Here is a 23,693-nt window from a genome sequence, read left to right as displayed (position 1 = left end):
CTGTTTATCGTTAGAATTGTCTTAATGTAAAATAATTTGAAAATGATGTCATAGATTTATTAGAATGCATTTTTTTTTCATCTCTTAAAATTTCATTAAGGTTATTGGTTAATCTTTTTTTTTTTTCCTTTTTTTGAATTGTCCTCAATCTCTGGAGATTTGTTTGTGTCATTGGTGAGTTCGTTTCTGTTTTTCTTGATTTGTTAAAATGTTCTTTTACCGAATTACATAAGGGGTCTTGGAATTTTCCTCCCCATGATTCGTTGAATAATTCAAAATTGTTCAGAATTCTATGCAAGTTTCTTTTTACTTTATATTTGACTTTATTTTTACTTTAACTTAAAATAAATTAACTTTAATTTAACTTTAAATAAATTAAAAATACAGGTCTGTGTAACTCGATGGAAATTCGCATCCATAGCGCTAGACCACCCGAGGAAAGTACGTTTTAATTCTTATAGCCGACTAGACGAACTTATGTGCTTTGCTTTTACAATTCTCGAAACAATTTTTAACTATTTAAAGTAAACATTTAAATAAATAAATCGTCTAAAGCCTTTTTTACTATAAAAAAGAGAAGGTAGCACTGTTATCTCTCATATTGGAAAATTGGTTGGCTGTTCAATATCCAGTTTTCATCAGAACATCCGGTAAACATAGAAAACCGATCAGAAAACACACACACATCTAACACATACTGACTTCTTGTCATCCTAGAGAGTAGTTAAAAAAATAAAATAAATAATAAAAAACGTATAGCTTATACTGTCAGGTTTTCTGAATCGCACAGATTTCTACCAGGGAGGACCTTGTGATAGGCTGATTCACTGAAGAGCCAGTTAAAATAAATAAATAAAATAAAAACCTAGAAGAAGTTTTTTTGGGTGGTGGCGGGAATCAAACCATTCACTTTCTTCTGTCGATCTAGCATATAAATTTATACGAGATTTCACTGGAATATTCCGATAAAAATTAAATAAATTTCGTACGCATTATATTCGTCTGAAATAAATTACGAAAAATTACATGAAGAAGGAAAGAATTTATAGCTTTTATTTATTATTTTAATGTCGTTAATGCTATTTGTACACTTGACTGTATAATAAATTAATAATGATTAGTATTATAATGATTAGTATTATTCATGTAATTTAATGTTGATGTTTATTAAATTTATTAAACTTTTAAAAGTTTAGTAGGGTTATTTTACAGCGAAAAGAAACAAACACTGAGAGAATCAAAGTTTTAATTTAATCTGCAACTGTTGCTTAAATCTAAGGTGATTATTATTTTATTTTGGTGTATTATATATTCGTTTCTTTTATTATGTGATATATAGCATATATACAAATATTATTATTATTATTATTATTATTATTATTATTATTATTATTATTCGAATAATTGGATTTTAACTGTTATTAGGATCTATTCCTCATCTCTAGATTTTTGCATTTGAATCGTATTTATTTAAATTTTGTTTCGAAAAAAAAAAAAAACTTTTAATCATATTTTCATATCACTTTGACGTGATTTATAAAATCTGACTTAAAATGCTTTCTTTGTTTTAAAACTATTCCTTTATATTTGTAGCGCTCCTCACTCCACTAATTCAAAAGATTCTCATAATTTGGTTTCTTGAGTTGTTCAAACATTTCTTTTGAGTTGTTCTCATATTATTCAATTATTTCAAGATGTCCAATTGCAGAAATACATTTTGATTAACTTGAATATTTCATAAACTCTGAATTTCACGGAGGGACTCAACGTTATATGGACTCCTCCTAAAAACTCCCTTGAATTGTTCCAAAATGTTTTTAAAGCATCCAGGACTTCTTTCAGCTTCCCTACAAGTTTAAATTTCAAATCTAGATGAACATTTTCTTGAAATTTCTCAAACTTTTCTTTGCATTTTAAATTCCCAGTGAATTATTCAAACGTTTCTATAGGGTTTGGTGAACTCCTAGAATTATTTCAATCTCCTTTGATTTTAGAAATTCATTTGTTTTAAAAGCGTTTTAAAACAAATTAACGTAATATATGTAATATATAAGCTTACCTGTAAGTTTATATATTACATAACGTCAAAACTCAGCCAATCAAACGCTATTTTAGGTTTTGTTCAGAAAGATTCACTCTTACTTATCTGTACGAGTTCAAAAGTTTGCAGTTTTTGATCTGTTGGTTTTAAAATTTATTTTCTCCGCTAGATGGTCGGTCGATATCTGCCTTTTTAGTAGATCAACATCGTTAGCAATACCATGTTTTTAAAGAAGAATACACATTATTCTTTGACTATTTAAGTCTTTCCCTCAAAATGAAAGGAAGTTCCGTTTTGAGGGAGATATCAAACGCAACTGAAAGCAATCTATAAAGTTCAACTTCTCCACAAGAAAACGACATAAAGAATTATCTTTGTTTTCAACCCTTATGCTATCTATCCATCAATAAGTTTAAAATCAATTCTATAATGTCCACCATCTATATCCTAGTCACTCTTCCTAGAGGGTTCCTTCGTCCTTTAACTGATATTATTATTATTCGTGACACCTCCAAGGAGTCCGAAGACTCATCGCGGGAGTACACCCACTATACAACTGTCTTCACCACTACACCGAACCTTCACTACCCATCAACGCCATCTACCGCCCATCACCACCACAACTAGTTTATTTTTGTCTGTAAATTGCGTGTGTTCTGAAGTGCCGATTTGTCTGTATGGGGATGAAAAACCCGAGTTTATGGGAGAAAAACCCTGCTACCACCGTATGAGTCGTCTAACTCAGGAGAATATTCAAGAGTTTATTTAATTTGTTGTCCTATTTCACAACTATCTATTCTTTTCTTTCTAAATAAAGACAAAGAAACCTCCTAAACATCATATAAAACATTAAAAGTCATAATGAACGTAAAACTTTAGTTGTAGGATATAGCATAGCAGCTTTCTTAACGGAACTGAATCTGTGGGGAGGATGCAGTGCGATCTACATTGAATACGCTCAAGGCTCCTTCTTCATATGAACGAGAACACTTCGACAACTGTGGATTATTCCTTCTTCCTATATAAAAAAAAAAAAATCAAAACAATTCTCCCTCTTACCCAAACTAAGACATAAGGACCTCTTAATTCATACCAATATCATTGAAGGTAAACACACTTAAAAGATAAACGACACTGACATCACTGTGACTTGCCCACGAACTCAGTCTTCGAATGGGAATTAGCCATGAACATAGATCAGAGTGGACTGAATATAAGAGGTCCACAAATTGTTCTACACAACACGTGATACCAAATCAAAATCAAACTACTTTTAAGAGGAAAAAAGCATCCTCAGAATCACATGCATTCTGCCATTTAGGAATAAATAATCATATTTAGTCCTCTGGCAGTATCAGCGTCTACTTAACTGCATCAGATCTCCATCTCTTAGGAGTCCCATTCTCTCGAACAATGTAAGTAATTCTGATTTTTTGTTTATTATTTACGCAATCAAGAATGTCCACTCAGGCATTGAAATAACAGAGGAGGAGTCGAAATGGTTCAACTGGTATCGATGATGCCGTCTGGTGGGAAAAACTTGAGTTCAAAGCCCATCTGAAACCTTTCAGGGTTTTTCAGGCTGAAATGAGTTACTCGGTCTCGTGCGGAAGATGTAAGGGATTTTCTAGAAACTGGGTTTTTTTTTCATTCCACAAAACAGGCTAATTAGCTACATGAACACGCAATTAACGGATATAATTCGGTGTCCTCAATGAAAGAACCTATAGAAGGATAGTTTCTAACAAAAGCATAACAGGACTCCATCAACTTTCACCAAAACACTTTCTTTTCCACCATCCTAAGATGATCTCATGCGCTGCAAAATTCGTCCTCATCATCTGATGTTGAAGACAATGATATTCATGGTATCGCTAACTGTAATGGTTGTTTCTACATCTTCTCATCTGTCTCATTTCCTGAGTTTTCTTTTTCTTTTCTTTTTTTTCCTTTGTAAAGTATACAGTTCAATAGTTCTTCTAGATCTGTGTTTGTCTGTTAATTGACGTTCGTTTTCAAATTAATCAAAATTTTCAATAATCGTACGAGATGTGACAAATTAGTTGATGGACTGATTTCCCACGTGATTTGCAATTTATTCTTCTCCACTTCAAAATATAATGCCAAAAAAAAAAAAAAAAAAAAAAAACTTTGTCAGCTCATAAATAACTTCTTCTCATAGGGACAACGATTAACCACTGAATTATTTTATTTTATTTTCGAGCCAATGGTCGAGCCTCAGTTAAAACGTCATTGGCTAAAGCATTGCCATCCATTACCCTCCCTGGATACTCATTTTAGTCGCCTCGTGCGACATGTATGGGTTACAGTGGGGCAATTCTTATCCCGGCTACCACACTGGGAAAACACTGAATTACTTTTAACCATGAAAATAGATACCATCAAAATAGAATATTGAAATAGGTCAATCGTGGTGAGCATAAATAATTGTGGACTGATATTTTTATTTATAAAATACATGATTTTTAATAAATAAATATTAAAGATACAAAGAATATCTTAAAGAACATAAAAGTATTTTAAGTTAATATTTTTTGTCTCTTTCATTCACTGTCCACCAGTTAAACGTCACATCTCGTCTGAACATTTTGAAATATCAGTTACTGTTATCAATATGTCTGTTAATGTTCAGAAAGCCAACGTGTCTGAATGATTCTACTAATTCCCTGTTTATTTTGTTTGTTTTTCGCTGTTAGGGACCTTTGATTGCTGCGGCCTTCACAAATGGTTACCATTGAATGGTACAGGATATTAGGTAGGACCCTTTTATGTTCTTGTATTGAACAAATTTTTTTTTTTTTTTTTAATTTTAGCAGTGCAAATACTATTAGTCTGAACAACAGTTTGTTGTTCAGACTATAGTATTGTGTGTATACAATGGTCTCACACACACACACACACACACACACACACACACACACACACACACACACACACACACACACACACACACACACACACACACACACACACACACACACACACACACACACACACACACACAAGAAGTTGAATGGAAGCAGGTATGGTGTATTTGCAGGGGGGGGGGTGGATGCTGGGTATCTGCTACTTTCGTATTCACAGTCCCAACAGACAGTGGAGGAATGGTGATCGCCAGTTCCGTGGAACAACGGCCGTTGAAGTATCTGCATTTTGGTAGCACTGAATGTGACGAAATTGTCATTGGCTCATTGAAGGATGGTATGGAGATCAATGTTCAATGTTGAAGATGATCTTAAAGCTTGGGATGTCTGAGCATGGTAAGATTAGTGGTGAATGTAAGTAGATCGTTTATGTACCAGAGAAAGAGGGGGTAGGCGGCAGAACAGAACCCTGAATCCACTCTGCTTTGGTGGAGAAGTACGAATAGAGGAAGCCATCCACCATGACCGCCAACGAACAACCAGAGAGAAAGTCAGCTACCCAATTACGAAGTATGATAGGCGGATCGAAGGAAGACAATTTACTTGGCAGGCCTTGATGCCGAGGTGATGAAAAGCTCTGGAAATTCCAACGGTAACAGCGCATGTTTCTTCAAACTTTTCAATGGTCTGTGTCCAGGTGGGGGATGTAGATTAAGAGGTTAGCAGTGATCTAGATTGGTGAAATCCATACTGGTGGTCGCTAATTAACTTGTTTCTAGGCAGTTACGAAATTGACTCCTTTTTTAAGGCAGGTTGGATAAATGCTCCCTTCCATGCTTTGGGATAATCGTCAACTGAGTACAGAAGATTGGGAAGACGATGAAGGATAATCTCGGGAGCACAGCGTTTGAGTGCATTTGGACAGATACCATCAGAACCAGAAGACGTTTTAGTGTCCAAGTTGTTTAGTATTTTTCTATCTTTTTTTTGCCGAAAAACCAGAGGAGGCATACGATGTCGGCTGGATGAAAAAAGGTGATTTGCGTTCTTCATCTATGCAAGAGTGAGAGAAAATGAGTGATGCCAGGAGGTCAGCTTTATCTTTAGGTGCTGTAAAAGTGTGGCCATGAGAGTGAGTGGAAGTGCAGGTGAGTCGAAGTTGCGTTCGAGGGACCAGAATGCACTGCTTCTGGAGAAGCAGTAGTCTGAATGGAAGGGAAGAGTAAAAGTTACGGGAGTCTTCCTTCTTGGTATCTTTGTGGTGCCAAAAGACACGAGATCGGGAATGACTGAAGAGTAAACGTTCTGTGACTTGTACTCGATTGATTGTGAGCGGAATTATTGGGAGCAGAGGTTACCTGTACGATGTTTCTGACTTATGTTAGAGGATTTGTATTGGTTGCCTGGAGAGAGAGATCAGGAATTCCTGTGGGTAAATATATGATTTGGTAGGTTATTGCTTATAGCAAAGTTTCCACATTTCGTGCAGCTTGGCCAGTGGCGGTGGAGGAAGGAACCAGGTTCTTCTTTAGGAAGGTGACACTTCATGTAACTGATTCGCAGTAGGTCGAGCCTCATAGATAAGAAAGTGAAGAGTTCTGAGACTGATAAATACAGCAAAATATTCTGATAAAATCACTCAGTCACAATAGTAATTAAACTTATAGGTTACATCATTCTACCGAAATCTTAATACACACTCTATTCATCCTGCTTTATGGCTAATTCTGCAAAGATATACTAATCGATCCGCAGCGTTTCCCCTAATTCTCCCTGTTTCATTAAAAAAGTAATTTTATATTTATTTTCATTATTACACACGACGCTTCTGGTATCTCTCTCTAATATCGTATCTTAACATTAATATCACTCAAAAAGCAGTACTGCACCCGTAAGAGTTTAAAGCAAAATACATTAAACAAGGTGGTCTTTATTATTAAACCATCACGGATTCAACAGATAGATCGTGATCGACAATCACACACAAACTACTGTTTAAATTTAAATAAATTGTTGAGTAAAAGTACTAACGGTCATCATCCTCTGAAACCTACACAGGAATGTCCTAAGTCCTTATAAGGACTGGCTTAAAGGGGTGAAGCAAGAATGCTTTTCATCTTCCCCGTTATCTGTAGAGGACAGTGTAGGGATAAGGGGTTATTATTAAAGCTCTGATCATGGCAGGAGGGTAACAGCAATAGCCGAGCCTCAGTTAGAACTTCATTGGCTGCAGCATTGCCATCCATTACCCTCCAAGGATATTAATCTACATAATATAATATAATCCCTTCAGCCCACAGAAATGTCCTTATATAAGGATTGACTTAAAGGGGCGAAGCAAGAATGCTTTTCATCTTCCCCGTTATCTGTAGAGGACAGTGTATGGATAAGGTGTTATTGAGCATTTAAAGCTCTGATCATGGCAGGAGGGTAACAGCAATAGCCGAGCCTCAGTTAGAACTTCATTGGCTACAGCATTGCCATCGATTACCCTCCAAGGGCATTGGATTCCTCCCCACAGAAGTATATTTCGGGAAGATATAATCATAGTAATATGATTTAGAATATTTCAAGGTGTATTATGAATTTTATAATATTAGAATTTATTTTTAAATTTTTTATTAATTTTTTTGAGCAATCAGGAGATAAATATATTTACACTATTATTTCTAAGCAGTAAATTACTTACAGAGCGTAAAACTAAATAAATTGTGTAATTATCACCACGTTAAAGATATCCACATAGGCATTCGTACAAAAAGTTATTAACAGATATTATTTTTCCCTTTTTTATTATTGGTCTAGTCGCGCTTACTTTTTTTTTTTATATCATCCTACTCGGGAGATCTTCAAATCTTTGACACATTCAAATCAAGTGACAAATGGTCAGGGAGAAGGAAAAGAGGAGGATGTGAAATTTGTTCGGTAAGTTTCAAGTTGAACTTCGTGTGTGGGTCAACGTCTGCTCGCGTTTTTGCACGGAATGGCGGCGGCACATCGATCGATCATGAAAATGTCTAAGAAAGGAGTTGGTTTGAAAATGAGACATTATTACCCCCCCCCTCCTTTCTAAGCATTTTGATAAATGTTTCGATGAATCAACACCCAAACGTGAGAACAGTATTCTATGGTCACGAGAATTTCGAATTTATAAAATGTTCCGAGTTTTCCAAGCGAGAAATATCTTGATCGGGAATAGTTTTGAAGGCCCCCGAAAGGCTAGCGACGCAACATATTCGTGTCACGAAAGGCTGATGGTGGAGTCATTCTGAGAAGAGAATTTTGATCTTTACTGGAGATCTGAATATTATCAGAACTTAGGGGTGGGGGGGGTCAATAGAATTTATATCTTAAGCGTTCTATAATTCTCGAACCAATATCATCCTTTACACGCTTAACTCGTCTTTCTTTCTCTCTCTCTCTCCTATCAATGCATGCATAAAATCAGCTGATTTTCTAATTCTTTCCATCGTTAAGTTAATCTCTGAATAAAGTCAGATTTTCTGGTATTTAATAAAAATCTGGTAGCTACGAGTGTTAAAACACGTCATTGTATTGCTGTTGATCATTGTATTTGTTGATTGGGTGTACATTTATTACCACCTATCAACAAATAAATGCTAGTATTGAATAACGCTTTTAATAAATACTAACATTTAATAATTGCTAAAGTAATAAATTTTGTAATTATGAAAGTTGAAGTGAAGTTATTTCGTTCATTTTTTATTTTATTTTATAATTTTATTTCTTATTTGATTAAATTTTTTTTTTATTTCATTTTTAAAATTTATTAAATTTTTTCATTTAAAAATTTCATTTTTCCTTTTAAATTTTTTCATTTAACATTTTTTAAATTTTAATTTTTTTAAAATTTTTCTTATTTTTTAAATTTATTCTTTTTTGATTAAAAAATTCTTATTTAAATTTTATATGAAAAATTTTAGTAAAATCGCATTATAAATCATTTAATCCATCATTCAATCCATAAAATTAACCGTTGATGACTATGATTAATAAATATTGGAAATAAAATGCTACTATTCATCTAAATGATTGCTTTTCAACATTTTTATATTCTAAAATTTGTAAAATTTATAATTCTTAATTTTTTTTTAAAAAAAGAAACATTAAAAATGAAAGGTATCCTTTCTGTTATAAGTTAATTGCAATTTCATCAAAATGTATTCAGGGGGGACTGTACTGCAGCAGTCTCCGATTTGTTTTGAGTCGACTTTTTTTTGGTGAACTTTGACCTTTTTTCTTTTTTCCAGATGGGATTTTTGTGGCTCCACTCAGGAACGGACACGGAGAAGATTCTCCAAATTACCTGTCTTCTTCTGTTTTCGTCTTCATACACCGGGCTTAATTTCTTTGATCGCCCATTACGTCCGGTGTGTGGCGCTGCAATATGATATGTGTCAAGGGCCTCTTGTACGTGTTCTATAAGTAAAAAGAAAAAAAAAAAAAAGAACAAGCTGGACCCGGAAGACAGACGTGTTTTTGGACATCATGATGACCTTCTTGAACTGCGGTCAAATGAACGGATCCGACACTTATCTGTGAAATGTGTGTATGTGTGTGTGGAAGCAAGCAAGAATGAATGTACATGTTATATATAAATATATATATAAAATATGTGTGTGTGTGTGTGTGTGAGAGAGAGAGAAAGAGAGAGTGAGGGCAATGCGCGCGTGCGTGTGCCCTATGATTATGAATACATTGTTCCTTGTGGAGTTCTGTTAATTTTTATTTCTGTAAAAAAAAAAAAAAGGTGCGCGATGAGCGCACCAACCGCTCCCCATCCTATTTTTTTTTTCATGTCGTGCAGCTTATTGTAAACCGTTTATTTTTATTGTTTATTTTATTTTATATTTCTTTGTGTGGTTTCCATGGTGATCATTGGGTCACTTGGACCATTGTTGCTGTTATATATATTCTGAAACTCTGGTTTCCATGGTGACGCGATCAGCCGATGAAAATATAGGAAATCGACAACCCCTAATCCCAACACTCAATAAATGGGTTTTTATCATTAACTACGGAAGCTGAAAGGGGCTACGTTTTTTTTTTTTTTTTCCCCATTCGGATAATTCGTACTCTTGAGTGTTTTGTTTTAAGTTACATCCTGGAATAAATAAATGTATTTTGAAATGTCTCTCGAGATTTCTGACGAGAATAATTCTCAAATAGCAATAATTTGTGGGAGGACCTTAATTTTGTCAAGTACTCTTTGTTATGGTCACAAATGGAACTAGGACTATTTTTGCCTAGTATTGTGGCATCGGCTTCGATCTGCTATGTAAACCAGAGTCGTTCTTCCTTATATATTATATACATGGTTTAAAAATATATATATATTAACCCCGAAATGTGTGCCTGTATATTTTTAATGTAACTGGTTGTATGCAGGCAAAAGTGACACTTGACATCATGAATACTGAAGCAATACTACTGTATGTACGTTTTATAATCTATAATATATGTGATCTCTGTGTGTGTTAGTTACCAAACGTCCTTCCAGACTTCTCTATGGATTCCGTAGGTATGGAGAACACAACAATCTTGTTTGTCAACAAGACCTCCCGCTGTGTCCTGAACAAAGGAGGCTCCTTAGATTAAAAAAAAAATGCCGTCTGCTTAATAGCGTTTATTTAATTTATTGCCTAGTAAAAATAAAGTCAGGATATTTAAATCAATTTTTTCATTCCAAAACTCGTGTATTGTTACACCTTTTAGACTATTGTTGGACTTCGTAGACATTGTTAATCTTCATTGTAGCTGTTAATTGTTGAGTTCAGCTACTTGATTGTTGTTAAAAAATGCTATGAACCAGTTAAAGGCTAACGTTGGACTTGAAATATATAATTGAATATGCTTATAATATTTATTGTTTTTTTTTTTTATAATATCGATTTTGTTTTCAGTTGTTTTTTTTTTTAACTATATCATTTTAAATACTCTTTTAATTGTTTTTATTTTTCAATTTCTATTATTTGAAACGCCAAATTAGTTTAGAAAAAAAAATAAAGGAAAAATTTAGCCATATATGGATGCCAACTTAAGAATATCTTCGTATAAAAATGATTTTTTTTTTTTTAGATATAGATCCGGAAAAAAAAAAGGTTTCATTTTTTGTTTTGTTTTTAACTGTAAAGGACGTTCAACATATCTTGATTTATCTGATGAAGGTTATTCTTCTAACCCGAAACGTCTTTATATTAATGGATTTTTTTAAAATAATTATATAGCGTAGGATTTAAGACGATGGCTTCAAATAAAATAAAAATAAAGATTTTTTTCTTAACGTTCTAGTCGATATCAATACGGGTCACCTCCAAATAAATTAAGAAATTGAAATAATAATAATAAAAACATCGATTCGCTGATATATATTTTTTGAGTAGGTAGAAGTCATTGAATTCATTTTAGATTCGTCATTTATAGAAATATTTTGAAATTACAATTAGTTCACACATAATAGTTATTATTTAACTGCTTGTAATTAATTAAATCCAAGTCATCTTTGGCTGTTTTGTTTGTATGAGTCCTTTCCAAGAATCTTCTGACTTATCCTCTCACAGTTGTCCAGGGTGGGGGTGTTAACGATGCCAGTGCCACCTAGCGACCTCTGGCTTCAGGACACTGCGGGAAGAGAGAGTCTTTCTATTGTTCCTATGTTGGAAGAGAGAGAAAGAGAGAGAGAGAGAGTGTGTGTGTGTGTGTGTGTGTGTGAGAAAGAGAGAAAGAAAAAAAAATGCAATATCCTACCAAACAACCCCGCCTTCCATCCTCCTCCCCCCTCTATAGCCTGTTCGCACCAGTGATCTATATTTATACCTGTAAACCCTTGGGGGACACCAATAATCATTATCCCCTTTGGGGGGTCCGTGTGCAAATGATGTATAGTGCGTATTCTGTAGTTTACATAGACTCATATAGAATAGTATAAAGCATTTCCCTATTGATGAAGCAATAGCTTTTCCTGTTATTCCGGCTGTGTACAGGTTGTTGATGATAATCACTTACCCCCCTCCCAAACTCCCTCCGTCATATCCCCCTTCTGTATAATACATCATGCTGGTACTGCTAAACACCACTTGCCGCATTTATCCCATCGTGTTATCGTAGACATTCTGAAGTAGATTCAAAATAAACACAAGGGGTTGTTAATCTCCCCTAACCCCCCACCTCATAGTGTTCGTAAACGTTTCTCCGTTTATTCCCCCCCCATTTCCCCCACATAAAACTTCCACAAGAAAGCCCCAAATGCTTGGCTTTTTTTCAGATCTGTGTAAATATAGTTGCTGTATGTGACCAACAGGTGGCAGCAAAAGCTGCTGGTCGGTGTGTAACACTGGTGGATTATTCACACTATAAACTGATCCCCTTGCTGGTTTACAAACACACTCCCACCCACATGTACACACAACACGTTCACACAGAGAGACCTACCATGCTAAAAATACAACGGTGTTCGGCCAGTGGCTTGTATTTCGTTAAACTGCCCTTCAGTGGCTTTGCCAATATAAAATATGCACTATTTGATATTTGCCTTTTTGTAGGTCTAGGATTCGCGGTGGTAGCCATAATGTCTTTTTGCGCTTTTTGGTATCTGCCCACACTTGATGTTTCTTCTTTTTTGAAGTACAACATTTGTACCACAAGACATCGAAAACATCCTTTTACATCTTTCAGTTTTCTTTTTAAAAGCATCTTGTTTAGTTGTTTAGAGCAGTTTCGGAGCGCCCTCTGTTGAGTGAAGACAATATCTCCACCCTTCATCTCGCTAAGGCCTTGTGTAGTCGTATATATTGGCAAATCTTTGTACACTTTGCTGAACCTGTATGAAAAAAAATAATAATACTAATAATTATCCCCCTTGTGTGATGGCTGTAGTATCATAAGAAAGAAAAGATCTATTTATTGTGTCGTATTTTTTTATTTTTACCTTGACATATTTTTACTCATGGAATAGCTACCACCAGAATGAGAAAAAAATGCAACACTAGATGGCGTACGTGTACTGGTGGTGGTGATTCATTTTGTGTTGTCTTAGTCAGGGAGAAAAAAAAAAAAATCTAAGAGTGAGCAGTTTTGAAGACCGAAGAACAAAGCTTTCCACAGACCTTCCTTAAAACCTTCTGGGAACGACCCCTTCCCACACACCCACCCACCCACCTCCTGCCTCAATTCATGGTTATCCGTATCACCATGGCAACGTTTAGATTTTTAGCTCCACCATCATCTTCCTCTTCCATCCTATCCCATCTTCCCTCTCCCCCAGTCGCGTTTTATTTTTTCACTTCCTTAGAAGATAAAGGGGAGATTACGTCGGAAACGGTGTTCCTTCGGTCACCAGGTGTCTTATTTCAAAGATTTAATATGCATATAAATAATAATAGATGGCTCCATATGGCCACATCTTTTTCTGCATTATCCTAAGACTGTTTTAGAAAAACTGTACAGATTTTTTGGTTATTATCAACTCTATTTATAAAGGAGTATACTGCCAATAGTTTTAGTGAACCTGGGTTTCAACATGAGAAGTATATTTGATGCCTGTAAGGAGGCAAAAAGAATTCTACAAATGCCTATCCCGATGATCTGGATGGCTTCCATTGTGTATAGACACAAGCACACACACAGTAACACGAAACTAGGATATAAATGATTAGGACAGACACGTTCGCATATATATCCCTTTTTCTCTTTCCTCCCCTTATCCCATTTATCCTTAATAAAAAAAAAATATCCCCTCAAGTTACCCCTTTAAGAAAATCCCCGTTTAGCTTAGGACTTGGTATACTTAAGACGCAAATTTTCGTGACTAAGAGGTTTATATTTTGTATTAAGAAGCCCACTCATAACTCCTGCTTAAGGATGACCAAATCAAGCGGGTCTCAGTGACCTGGTTAAAACAACGACATTTCAAATGACTGTCTGAACGTTTTTCTTTGTTTTTATCTTCACGATATTAATAATAATGGATGGTGCTAGGTTTGTCGTTTTGTTTTTCATCCCTTCCACATTCAGTGGCTAGAATAGGTGATGACCGCTGCATTTTGTGATGGCTATTTGGAGTTGAGAAATATGGGCTCCTACAGTGACCCAAACGGACAGAAATGGTTAGCTATTTCTTCTCACAAACCTCCTTATTCCCCATCCCACAAAAATTCCCCTCCATTTCTCGTCTTGTCCCTGCAACCACGATCCTCCCCCTCTTACACCATTGTATGTACTGTCTATGTATAATGATTACAATGCGTTGTGTTTCATCTGCTTAACATAATAAATGGAAAAAATAAACATTGTACCATGGTTCACTGGTGGTCTTGTGTGTTTCTTTTTAATTCTGTTTTGTGTCTATTTTACTCATAAAAATTATGAAAAATTTGTAAGAGAAACTTGATTGGCATGCCGCATTCTATTGGTTCATAATTTTTTTCCAATTAGATAGAGAAAAATACGTTTTCAAATTTTATGGATCATAACAAGTTAAAAAAAATTTGTTGAAAATTTTGCAGATTTTCTTGGAAAAAATGCATTTTTTCAAAAAAATGGAAAAAAGTTTTGAGAAAAAAAAATAAAAATAAAATAAAAATTGGTAAAATGTTTTTTAAAAAATTGAAAAAATTTCTAGAAAAAATATTTTTTTTAATGAAAAAATTCTTGAAACATCTATACTTTTGAAAATGAATTAAGAAAATTTTTTAAAAAATGAAAAATTAAGAAACTGGGGACGTTTTGAAAAAAATGGAAAAGTTATAGACAAAAGTGAAATATTTCGAAAAACATTGGAAACTTTCATTGCAAAAATATGATAAATTTTCAAATTTTATGGATTATAACATTGAAAAAGAGGTTTTCTTGAAAATTTTTCAAATTTTCTTGAAAAAAAACTGCATATTTTCAAAAAAATGGAAAAATTTTGAGAAAAAATAATAAAATAAACTGGAAAATGTTTTGTAAAAATTGAAAATTTCTTGAAAAAATGATTTTTTTTTTAAATTCAAATTTCTTCAAACATGGATAATTTTGAAAAGAAATTAAGAAAATTAAAAAAAATTAAATTAAGAAACTGGGAATGTTTTGGAAAAAATGGAAAAGTTATAAACAAAAGTGAAATATTTCGAAAAACATTGGAAACTTTTTTTAAAAAAATATGAATAAATTTTCAAATTTTATGGACCACTCGAAAGTTATAGAAATTTTTAAAGAAAAAATCTTTTATTTTTACAAAATTTGAAGGATATTTTCCACGAAAAAATTAATTGGCCACCCAAAATTTTTATGGAAACAAAAAAAATGAATTTTTTCTTCTAAAAAAAAACTGAAAATAAAATAGGAAACATTTTTAAAAATTAAGGAAGAAATTATTTTTTCCTTATTTACTTATGCACACATTTATTTATTTATTTTTTTTATAGTAGTATCGTTTAAATCGCCTTGAAAACATTCTTTTCTGATGCTTGCCATCAAAAGATGTTCCACAAAAAACTTGGAAAGTTTCTATGAAACAATTACCAAGTGTTTTTACGAAAAAAATTTATGCTCCCCCCCACCCCCTAAAAAGGAACAGCTTCATGAATAAAAATTGAATTAAAAATAAAAATATTTTTATAATATTTTTTAATAATAATAATTATTATTATTATTAAAAATAATTATTATTATTTTTAATAATAATAATTTTAAAAAATAATAATAATTTTAAAAAATTAAAGATATTTTTAAAATTATTATTAATAATACAAAAACTTTTACTACAATTTTAGCAGCGTTAAAGACACTAATAACAGCATACAATTCAGAATTCAAAAAACACCAATTATATTATACAATTCATAAGAATACTCGAATTATTGTTGCAATCTTTATAACTAATGAAACTGATAACTAATTGATAGTGTTAAAAATTTTGGACCCTAAGGGAGTTAAGGGATGGGATGTCTGTGTAGACAAGAAATGTACGTTATTATCCCAAGAAGGGAAAGGTGCTATTGAGAAGGTGGAAATATATTTTCTGAAGTAAGAAAAAATGAACGAAAATCTATCTTGAAACAAAGATAGAACTGTGTGTTTGTAGCACTGAAGCTCAATAGATTAATTTCACTCTTGCGAAATGGAAAGAAGGTAAATCATTGTCTTACCTTCTTTCCATTCATATGGAGGTTCTTGAAGCTTAAATCAGTTATGCAGTACAAGTTTCTTCGAATGAAGAGGGGAAAATGGAGTGCAGTTGACTGCTGCTAACAAAATTATAGACGAAATTCGGTTCGTGAGACAAGATCGGTTGGGTACAGAAGGAAGAGCTTGGACAAAAAGTTAAAGCCGTGGGATATTCCATCATTGGAAGTGAAAAACTGAAGAAGAGGAAGCCTTCCACGTGACACCAGAGTGAAAATCGCAATTGCAAAGAGTGGAAGGCAGACCAATTCTAGCTTCAACCATACCGAAGGGAATTCTCTGTCTTGAATTGCGTCTAGATTCATGTCTGATACTGTCGAATATTATTCAACAATGTCTGGTAGTTGAGAACAAAAATCAGAAGTGATATAATTTGTCAATGACAACAATAAACTCTACTTCTAGTAGTTCAATGGCAAGATACACTCTATTACCTGAAAGGGGTTTGTGTTCGTCCCAAAAATCAATGGAAAAACATTCTCCCAAATCAGGCATCGCTCGTTTACCACTGAAACAAAAAAAAAAAAAAAAAAGAGTTAAAACTGTTGCATTTAATGATCAGGACTTCGACAGAATGAGTTTACTTGTAAAGCAATCTTTTGGGGTTTCATTTTCCTATTCGGCAATCGCTTCGAGCGGTCATGCCTCGAAGAGACACGAGACTAATCTCACAAAAGCTTAGAAAATCCTCAGCTGCTTCGAGATCTTGCAGCTTCTTAGACACTATGGGTTCGACAGTAATTTCCTTTGAATCTTTTACCAATCCATAAGTCGGGAGACTTTAGCCTTATGTTCAAAAGAGTTGCAGTCCTTTCGTGGTTTGAGAAAATTTATCGACGCATTTTTCTCCGTGAAAAACTGACGCTAACTAACCCCTGAACAACAGTGCGAGGTACACATCTAACTGAGGGATCTTCTTGCGTAATATTAGCGGAAAATTATATCGACCGTACTCTTCTGAGGAATGTTTACGCATGTTGAGCACTGAACATGTTCGAAACGTGGCTACTTCCATAACTGTATGGAAAGAACTCTGAACCCAAATATACTTTGTCAGCAGGATATTTCAGTTGCACATATTCAGGTAAACGTTAATGTTATGCATTATGCTTGTCAATGTTGTAAAATACTGTCGCAAAGGGCAGGTGATGAGCACCGAATTCAAAATATGTTTTTTAGGAGTAATGTTACACTTATTGTCAATGGAGGATGATCATAATATTTTATCATCCTCCATTATATTAAAAGAAATAAAGTTTACATGCGTGCACGTTCTGCACTGTATCCTAGGGCTTATTTGAACCCGAACAAATAAAAAATAAGGACGTTACATATTGTCAAGAGAATAACCGACACACATTGCTTGACCACATTCATTTGTAACTATTTTCTACATCCTCCACTGCATCTGAGACCAAGTTAATCTTTTTCTTTATACAGGGTGTCCCAAAATTCACGCAAGATTTAAATTTAGCGCTATTTGTGCGGTAAAGTGTTGCCAACGAGAAAAAAAAGACAGCTGACAGTTCAAGGTTATTAAAAATGGAGCGCTACACGAAAGAACAACGCATTTTCATTGGTGAGCAATATTTTAAAAATAATGAAGGTTTGGCAGCTACAGTTCGCAATTTTCGTACAAAATATGGTCGGAATAGTGATTTAACTTCATCAACTGTGAAAAGATTAATTAAAAAATTCCAGGAAACTGGATTAATTAGTAATCTTATACACTCTGGCCGTCCTTCAACAAGTCGTTCAACAGAAAACATCGAAGCAGTTCGTGAAAGTGTTGCTGAGAGTCCAGGAACATCAATTCGGCACCGTGGTCTTGAATTGGGCATTTCGAGAAGCTCTCTACAGCGTATTCTCACGAAAGATTTGCATCTTTATGCTTACAAAGTTCAATTGACTCAAGAACTGAAGCCTACTGACCACACACACAGCGAAGAGAGTTCGTTGAATGGATTATGGAACAACAACAAGTATATGGATACTTATTTTTCGAACAAAATCATCTGCAGCAATGAGGCTCATTTTCATCTCGATGGCTTCGTTAATCGACAAAATTGTCGCATTTGGGGTTCAGAAAATCCACGAGTGATTGTTGAGAAAAAATGCATCCACAACGTGTCACTGTTTGGTGCGGATTTTAGGCTGGAGGCATCATCGGTCCATTCTTCTTCGAAAATGCGGCTGGTAAGGCAATAACAGTTAATGGTGCTCGCTATCGCGACATGATAATCCAGTTTTGTGTGCCTAAATTGCAAGATATGGATATGGACGACATGTGGTTTCAACAAGACGGTGCCACATGTCATACAGCCCGAGAAACAATTCAATTACTGCATGATTCATTTCCTGGTCGTGTAATTTCTCGTTTTGGTGATCACAATTGGCCGCCCAGATCATGTGACTTAACGCCGTTGGACTTTTTTCTTTGGGATTTTTTGAAGTCTAAGGTTTATGCCAACAAGCCCACGCCTTGAAGGAGGAAATTGCGCGCTGTATCAACGAAATTCAGCGACATTTATGCAAAACGGTCATGGAAAATTTCGACAAAAGAGTGCGTATGTGCCAGTAAAGCCGTGGAGGCCATTTATCCGATATGCTATTCCATGCATAACCCTATACTGTATACTTTATGAATCAATAAGAAATTACAATTTTTAATTAAAAACCTGTGTTTTCTATCAAAATTACTTCTTGCGTGAATTTTGGGAGACCCTGTAAAATAAACAAAGATATAATTCTTAAAAGCTATTACGTGGAAGGTCTATATCTGTAGTGTACTATATGATGGTTTGTAGTCGTAATATATACAGTATCCCATATATTGTTGATTACTATACCATCATTCCTATTTAGGATTAAATGACAAAGGAAATGACGTCATCTTTCTATTCAAACGAATCACCGAAGTAATACAGTTTATTGAATTTCTGGTGGCATGATAAAGGGCCTGCCTTTCTTTCTCACTGCGCGATCTTTATCTGCTTCCATCCTTCTATCTGTTTGACATAGGCCTAAATGCATTAGCACTATATTCAATCTACCGGATTTTACACACACACACACAAAATTTTTTTTTTACCTTCGTTTCTTTCCCATCTGCAATGTAAATCTGAATGTAGGTTTCTTTCGGAGTTGGTGCAGTCACTAGCTACGACGACCCTATCAATTAATTGAGGATATTTTAAACAGGCTGCCAAAGTCATCTGTTTACCAGCCTTTATTTAACCTTAACAGGATTACGGGTGAAGCATTTTTTTTCTCTTCGCAAATTAACACTTTCATTTCAATATATTCTCATCTCTTGTTAAAATCACCATCATTTTGCTATCGAAACATGTGGCTTGCCCCTGCACATTATTACTTTTTTAATATGAGCGATTTAAAGTTGTTTCATATTTCTCTCTGGTTTAATTTAAATCTTTACGTTTCGTTCTATTAATATATGATGTGTGTTTATGGGGATTTTCGTTTATATCTTTCTTGAAGAAGCTTATCATAACATAGGCTTCTGTAACTTGAATGTAAATATTGCAGCATTAGCAACGGTATTTTCTAGCTATTAGTGTAAAAAAGAAAGAAGAATAAATGCATTACTTGAACACAAATATAAGTACCGAATGGAAGCATGAAAAACTATTAACGCCTTTGTAAAACAATAAAGTAAACTTACACCGAAGATCAGATTCACTCAGTGAAAGTTTGGAACACAAAATTCTAACAGGAAAGATGGCATGGCTCTCACCGACATATTGTCCAATCACTAATTGTCACATATTGACAATTAGTGATCACCAACATATATAACCAGCCACTCAGAAACTCTCTTTATTTTAACCTAAACACTTTCTCCTATACATTAATGAACTTCTCTCGCTAACCTCAAATCCTAACCAAAGTTTTTCTGCTGTTGGCTCCACTCTCTTTATTCATTTGAAAAAGCTTTTTGCACTCAAATGATTCAAGCTTCAAAATCTTGCGTAACCAATGTATTCAACCCTGATCTTTTCAATAGATTAGAATAATCCATTGCATTCCAAAACTCCTAACAGTCCTGTCACCCCAAAAGAAAGATATCATTTACTGCTTCTTTCTATTGATAATATCACGTCTTTAAACATTATCAGATTCATCTTCTTGAGCTAACTTACATTAAGGTCTTTCCTGGCACAAGCACATCATATTCAGAACCTCCAAAAATCCTCTTCCACTGTATAAGACGCTTCTTCCTGTATCGCTCTTAACATTATATAAATCACATCTACTGCTCTCACTTTAGGTGTCGGGTGGTGGGCCAAACTAAAGAATAAACCCCTAACCTCTAAAACTCTCTTTTGCTATCCGAAAGAAAGAGAAGATAACCTACTTTTATTAAACTTCTTCATTAATGCGATCATCTCCTTCTCTTACTGACCCCATTGTTATCATATAGACACTCTGTCATGCATTACCGAAGGCCATCATCTGTCCTGTAAAGGTGTAAAAAAAAATAGTAACTGCTGCTCAACAACCATGCAAAATTCTGCTTTTTTTTCAAACTTGTAGAACATCTTTAATTTTCAAACTTGTGTAGAACAATCTTTAGTCTTCCTCCTAGAGAGATGTAAGTTATAACGATATTATGAAAAACACCAACCAATTGCATTCTTTTGGGAGGGATCTTATATAATATAGTTTTCCAATAAATTTTTTGGTGTATTAAAGTTTATAATATTTTACAAAGTTATCTTGAATTTTTTAAAAATAAATTCAACTTTAAACAGTCTTATTTTAAATATATACTTTTATTATAATAATAATTAAAATAAAATTAATATCATAACAATAACAATATTTTAAATTGATTCAGGCTGTGATAATTTAAAATAACATTTGATAATTAAATACGTACAATTAATATTATAATAATTATACTAATTATACTGTAATATAAATTATAGAAACTTTTAATAATAATAATCATAATTATAATGACAAGAAAACAGCCATATTTTTTGCTGTAATGAGACCTTTTAAAGGCAGCCACTTCCCGTGTAAAATGACTAGCCCTGTTTATTTATATTCACAGTCCTACGGACTGAAGTAATTCGAAGATTATGGCATCTTCGAACGAAATTTTTGTGATATGAGCAGAAAGATTGTCCAAAGGGATTTCTTACTACACTATCTGTAAAAATTACTAATTTCCAGTTCGTGAAAATATTCTGATTTTTTTTCAAACCAACATAATGCACTCTTTGCTAAATTGTAACTAAATGTTGTCATCTTTGTTTACACTGTGCGAGCGCCATCTAGCAACTCTTTCACTAATTTAAAAAAAAAATAGTTTTGCTTTATGCTAGAAAGATCGGAATTTCAGTGTGTTCGAAGAAGTTTCTCGACCACCGCATGAGAATTTTTGAAACTGAAAAACTAATTTTTCAGTTTCAAAAAACTGAAACTGAAATTTGGAAAACTGCATTTTCTGAAGTAAATTTAATGTGTATTAAGTATTAGGCAGATAGCTAGATGATAATTTTATAAAAAAAAACCCCCTGAGATAATAGACTCATGAGATAGTAAACTCACATGATCCCAAAGGCGTATTGCCAGTGTGGTCAACCGGTGACAGCATATGAAAGTAAAGAATATACTAAGTTTACCATTTGTGACTGACTGATCAAAAGGACTTCGTTATCCATACCGCTTTGCATAACTGCCCCACTGTGCAGCCGTTTATACTGTACCTTGTCCTCTAGGAGCTTCATACAGATGATGTCCCTCCGTCGTAACATTATTGCTGACAACCGCCAGTCATGGTATTTAATTAGATTCCATGATTTCTTAAACGACTCCTATAAGGAGAAGGAAATATAGAAAACCTCGCTTAACGCTAATTCGATATGCGCGATAACCAGTTAGCGCGACTGAGTGAAATGATAGTATTCCCCGCTTTACGCGAGTGATTAATCGGTTAACGCGATTTTTTACGTTATGCGAAATTTTTTGTCGCCAATCGGCAGCGAGCGGAAAACCTGGAAGTTATTAAGAGACATGAAAATAGGCTAGTAATACAATGATTGTGCGAGATCGGGGATACAGCAAGTCTACAGTTTGGACTATGTCAATTATGGGCAAGAATACAAAGAACAAGGAAAAGTTGCTACTGCTTCTATAAGCATGCAGATCACCCAAAATAGAAGAAATTTAATGATCCAGATGGAGCGTCTTCTATCACTCTGGATTGAGGATTATAACCGAAAATGAATACCTCTTAGTACAGGGAATATCCAGGCAAAGCTCTCAATATTTTTACTTCATTTAAAAGAGACCAAATTTCAAGAGGAATGTGAAAGCTTTACTTCGAATTTTGGATGGTTTGACCGCTTTAAAAATCGAACTGGGCTGCATAACGTAAGAATAACTGGGGAATCTGCTAGGGCTGATAAAGATACTGTAGCCAAGTTTCCTGAAGAATTGCAAAGGATAACAACCAGGAGGGTGATTATGACGATCGGCAAATATTCAACGTCGACGAAATTGCTCTCTTTTGGAAGCGTATGCCAACAAAAACTTTACTCGCTAAAACTGAAGCATCTCAACCAGGATACAAAGTATTTAAAGATCGTCTTATGCTTTTATTAGAAGGCGACTTTAAACTCAAGGCTATATTAGTTTATCGTGCGCAAAATCCAAAATCCTTCAATAACATTATTGAAGAAATGAGCACAATTGGAAAAGAACTTGGATTTAATGAATTGCATAATGAAGATATGTGAAACTTGCTCCATTCCCATTCAGAACATTTAAGCGAGAATGATCTCCTTCAGCAAGAAGAAGAAGATAAGGAGTGCGAACAAGAAGAGAATGTTACGACTAAGAAGCTAAACTGCAAAAGAACTTCAGCTAGTTCACAATCACATTGAGCATGCTGAGGAAATTTTGTTTGATGCTGATTCTGATATGGAACAAAGCTTCGAAGTCCGCCGAATTCTTGATAAACGATCGCCAGCTATATCAGATTGCACGACAAGATGAAAACGTTGAGCACGATTCAAACATCTTCACTTAATTTTTTTTTGTAAAAAAGTAGCTTAAATGTTTAGACATTAAATAAAATTTAAGCAATTGATTTTTATTAACTTTGATGATTTTATCCTCTAATATAACTTATACTGTAATTGTTTTCTAAATTTACGCTAACTGATGGATGAATTATAATTATTCCTATTGTTTATTGTATTCGCTTAACGCGATTTCGCTTAGTGACCATTATTTGATGGATTCATTAATCGCGTTAAGCGAGGTTTTTACTGTAGTTTTGTGTGTAATGCTCATATGTTGCGCTAGTTTAGAATGAGTTCTGAATGTTTTCCCGCTTCACAATGCAGGACTCAATTCCTTAGAAGCGATGCAACTCATCAATCACACATGCCGATATTTTTTGGCAACAACCATCTAAGAGCTTCTTTAAACAAAACAACCAACCCGTTCAAACTATTTAGTATAGGTAATGGTACTCTACTACAAAACCTCTACCACAATAAAAGCTGTTATAAAGAATCACTGAAAAATGAACTAAAAAAGTTAAA

At 34.1% G+C, this 23,693-nt stretch overlaps 1 protein-coding gene across 4 annotated transcripts in view; it reads left to right on the top strand.

The window, feature by feature from the left end:
- The window catches only part of LOC150102011 (RNA-binding protein Musashi homolog Rbp6-like), a 366,282-nt gene extending 352,033 nt beyond the window's left edge, over window positions 1–14,249 (top strand). For all 4 annotated transcript variants that reach the window (XM_090400467.1, XM_090400469.1, XM_090400468.1 and 1 more), the window contains 2 exons: window positions 4,759–4,817; window positions 9,198–14,249. In XM_090400467.1, coding sequence (XP_090256593.1) covers window positions 4,759–4,800 — 42 coding nt within the window. In that variant the 3' untranslated portion in view covers window positions 4,801–4,817; window positions 9,198–14,249. The remainder of the gene's footprint in view (window positions 1–4,758; window positions 4,818–9,197) is intronic.
- The last annotated feature ends 9,444 nt before the right edge of the window (window positions 14,250–23,693 follow it).

This window comes from Typopeltis vanoorti, chromosome 11, assembly GCF_054136105.1.
Source record: "Typopeltis vanoorti isolate ZY-2024b chromosome 11, IOZ_Tvanoo_1.0, whole genome shotgun sequence".
Taxonomy (NCBI): domain Eukaryota; kingdom Metazoa; phylum Arthropoda; class Arachnida; order Uropygi; family Thelyphonidae; genus Typopeltis; species Typopeltis vanoorti.
Note: the sequence above shows the minus strand (reverse complement) of the source record. Positions and strands in the feature narration are given on the sequence as shown.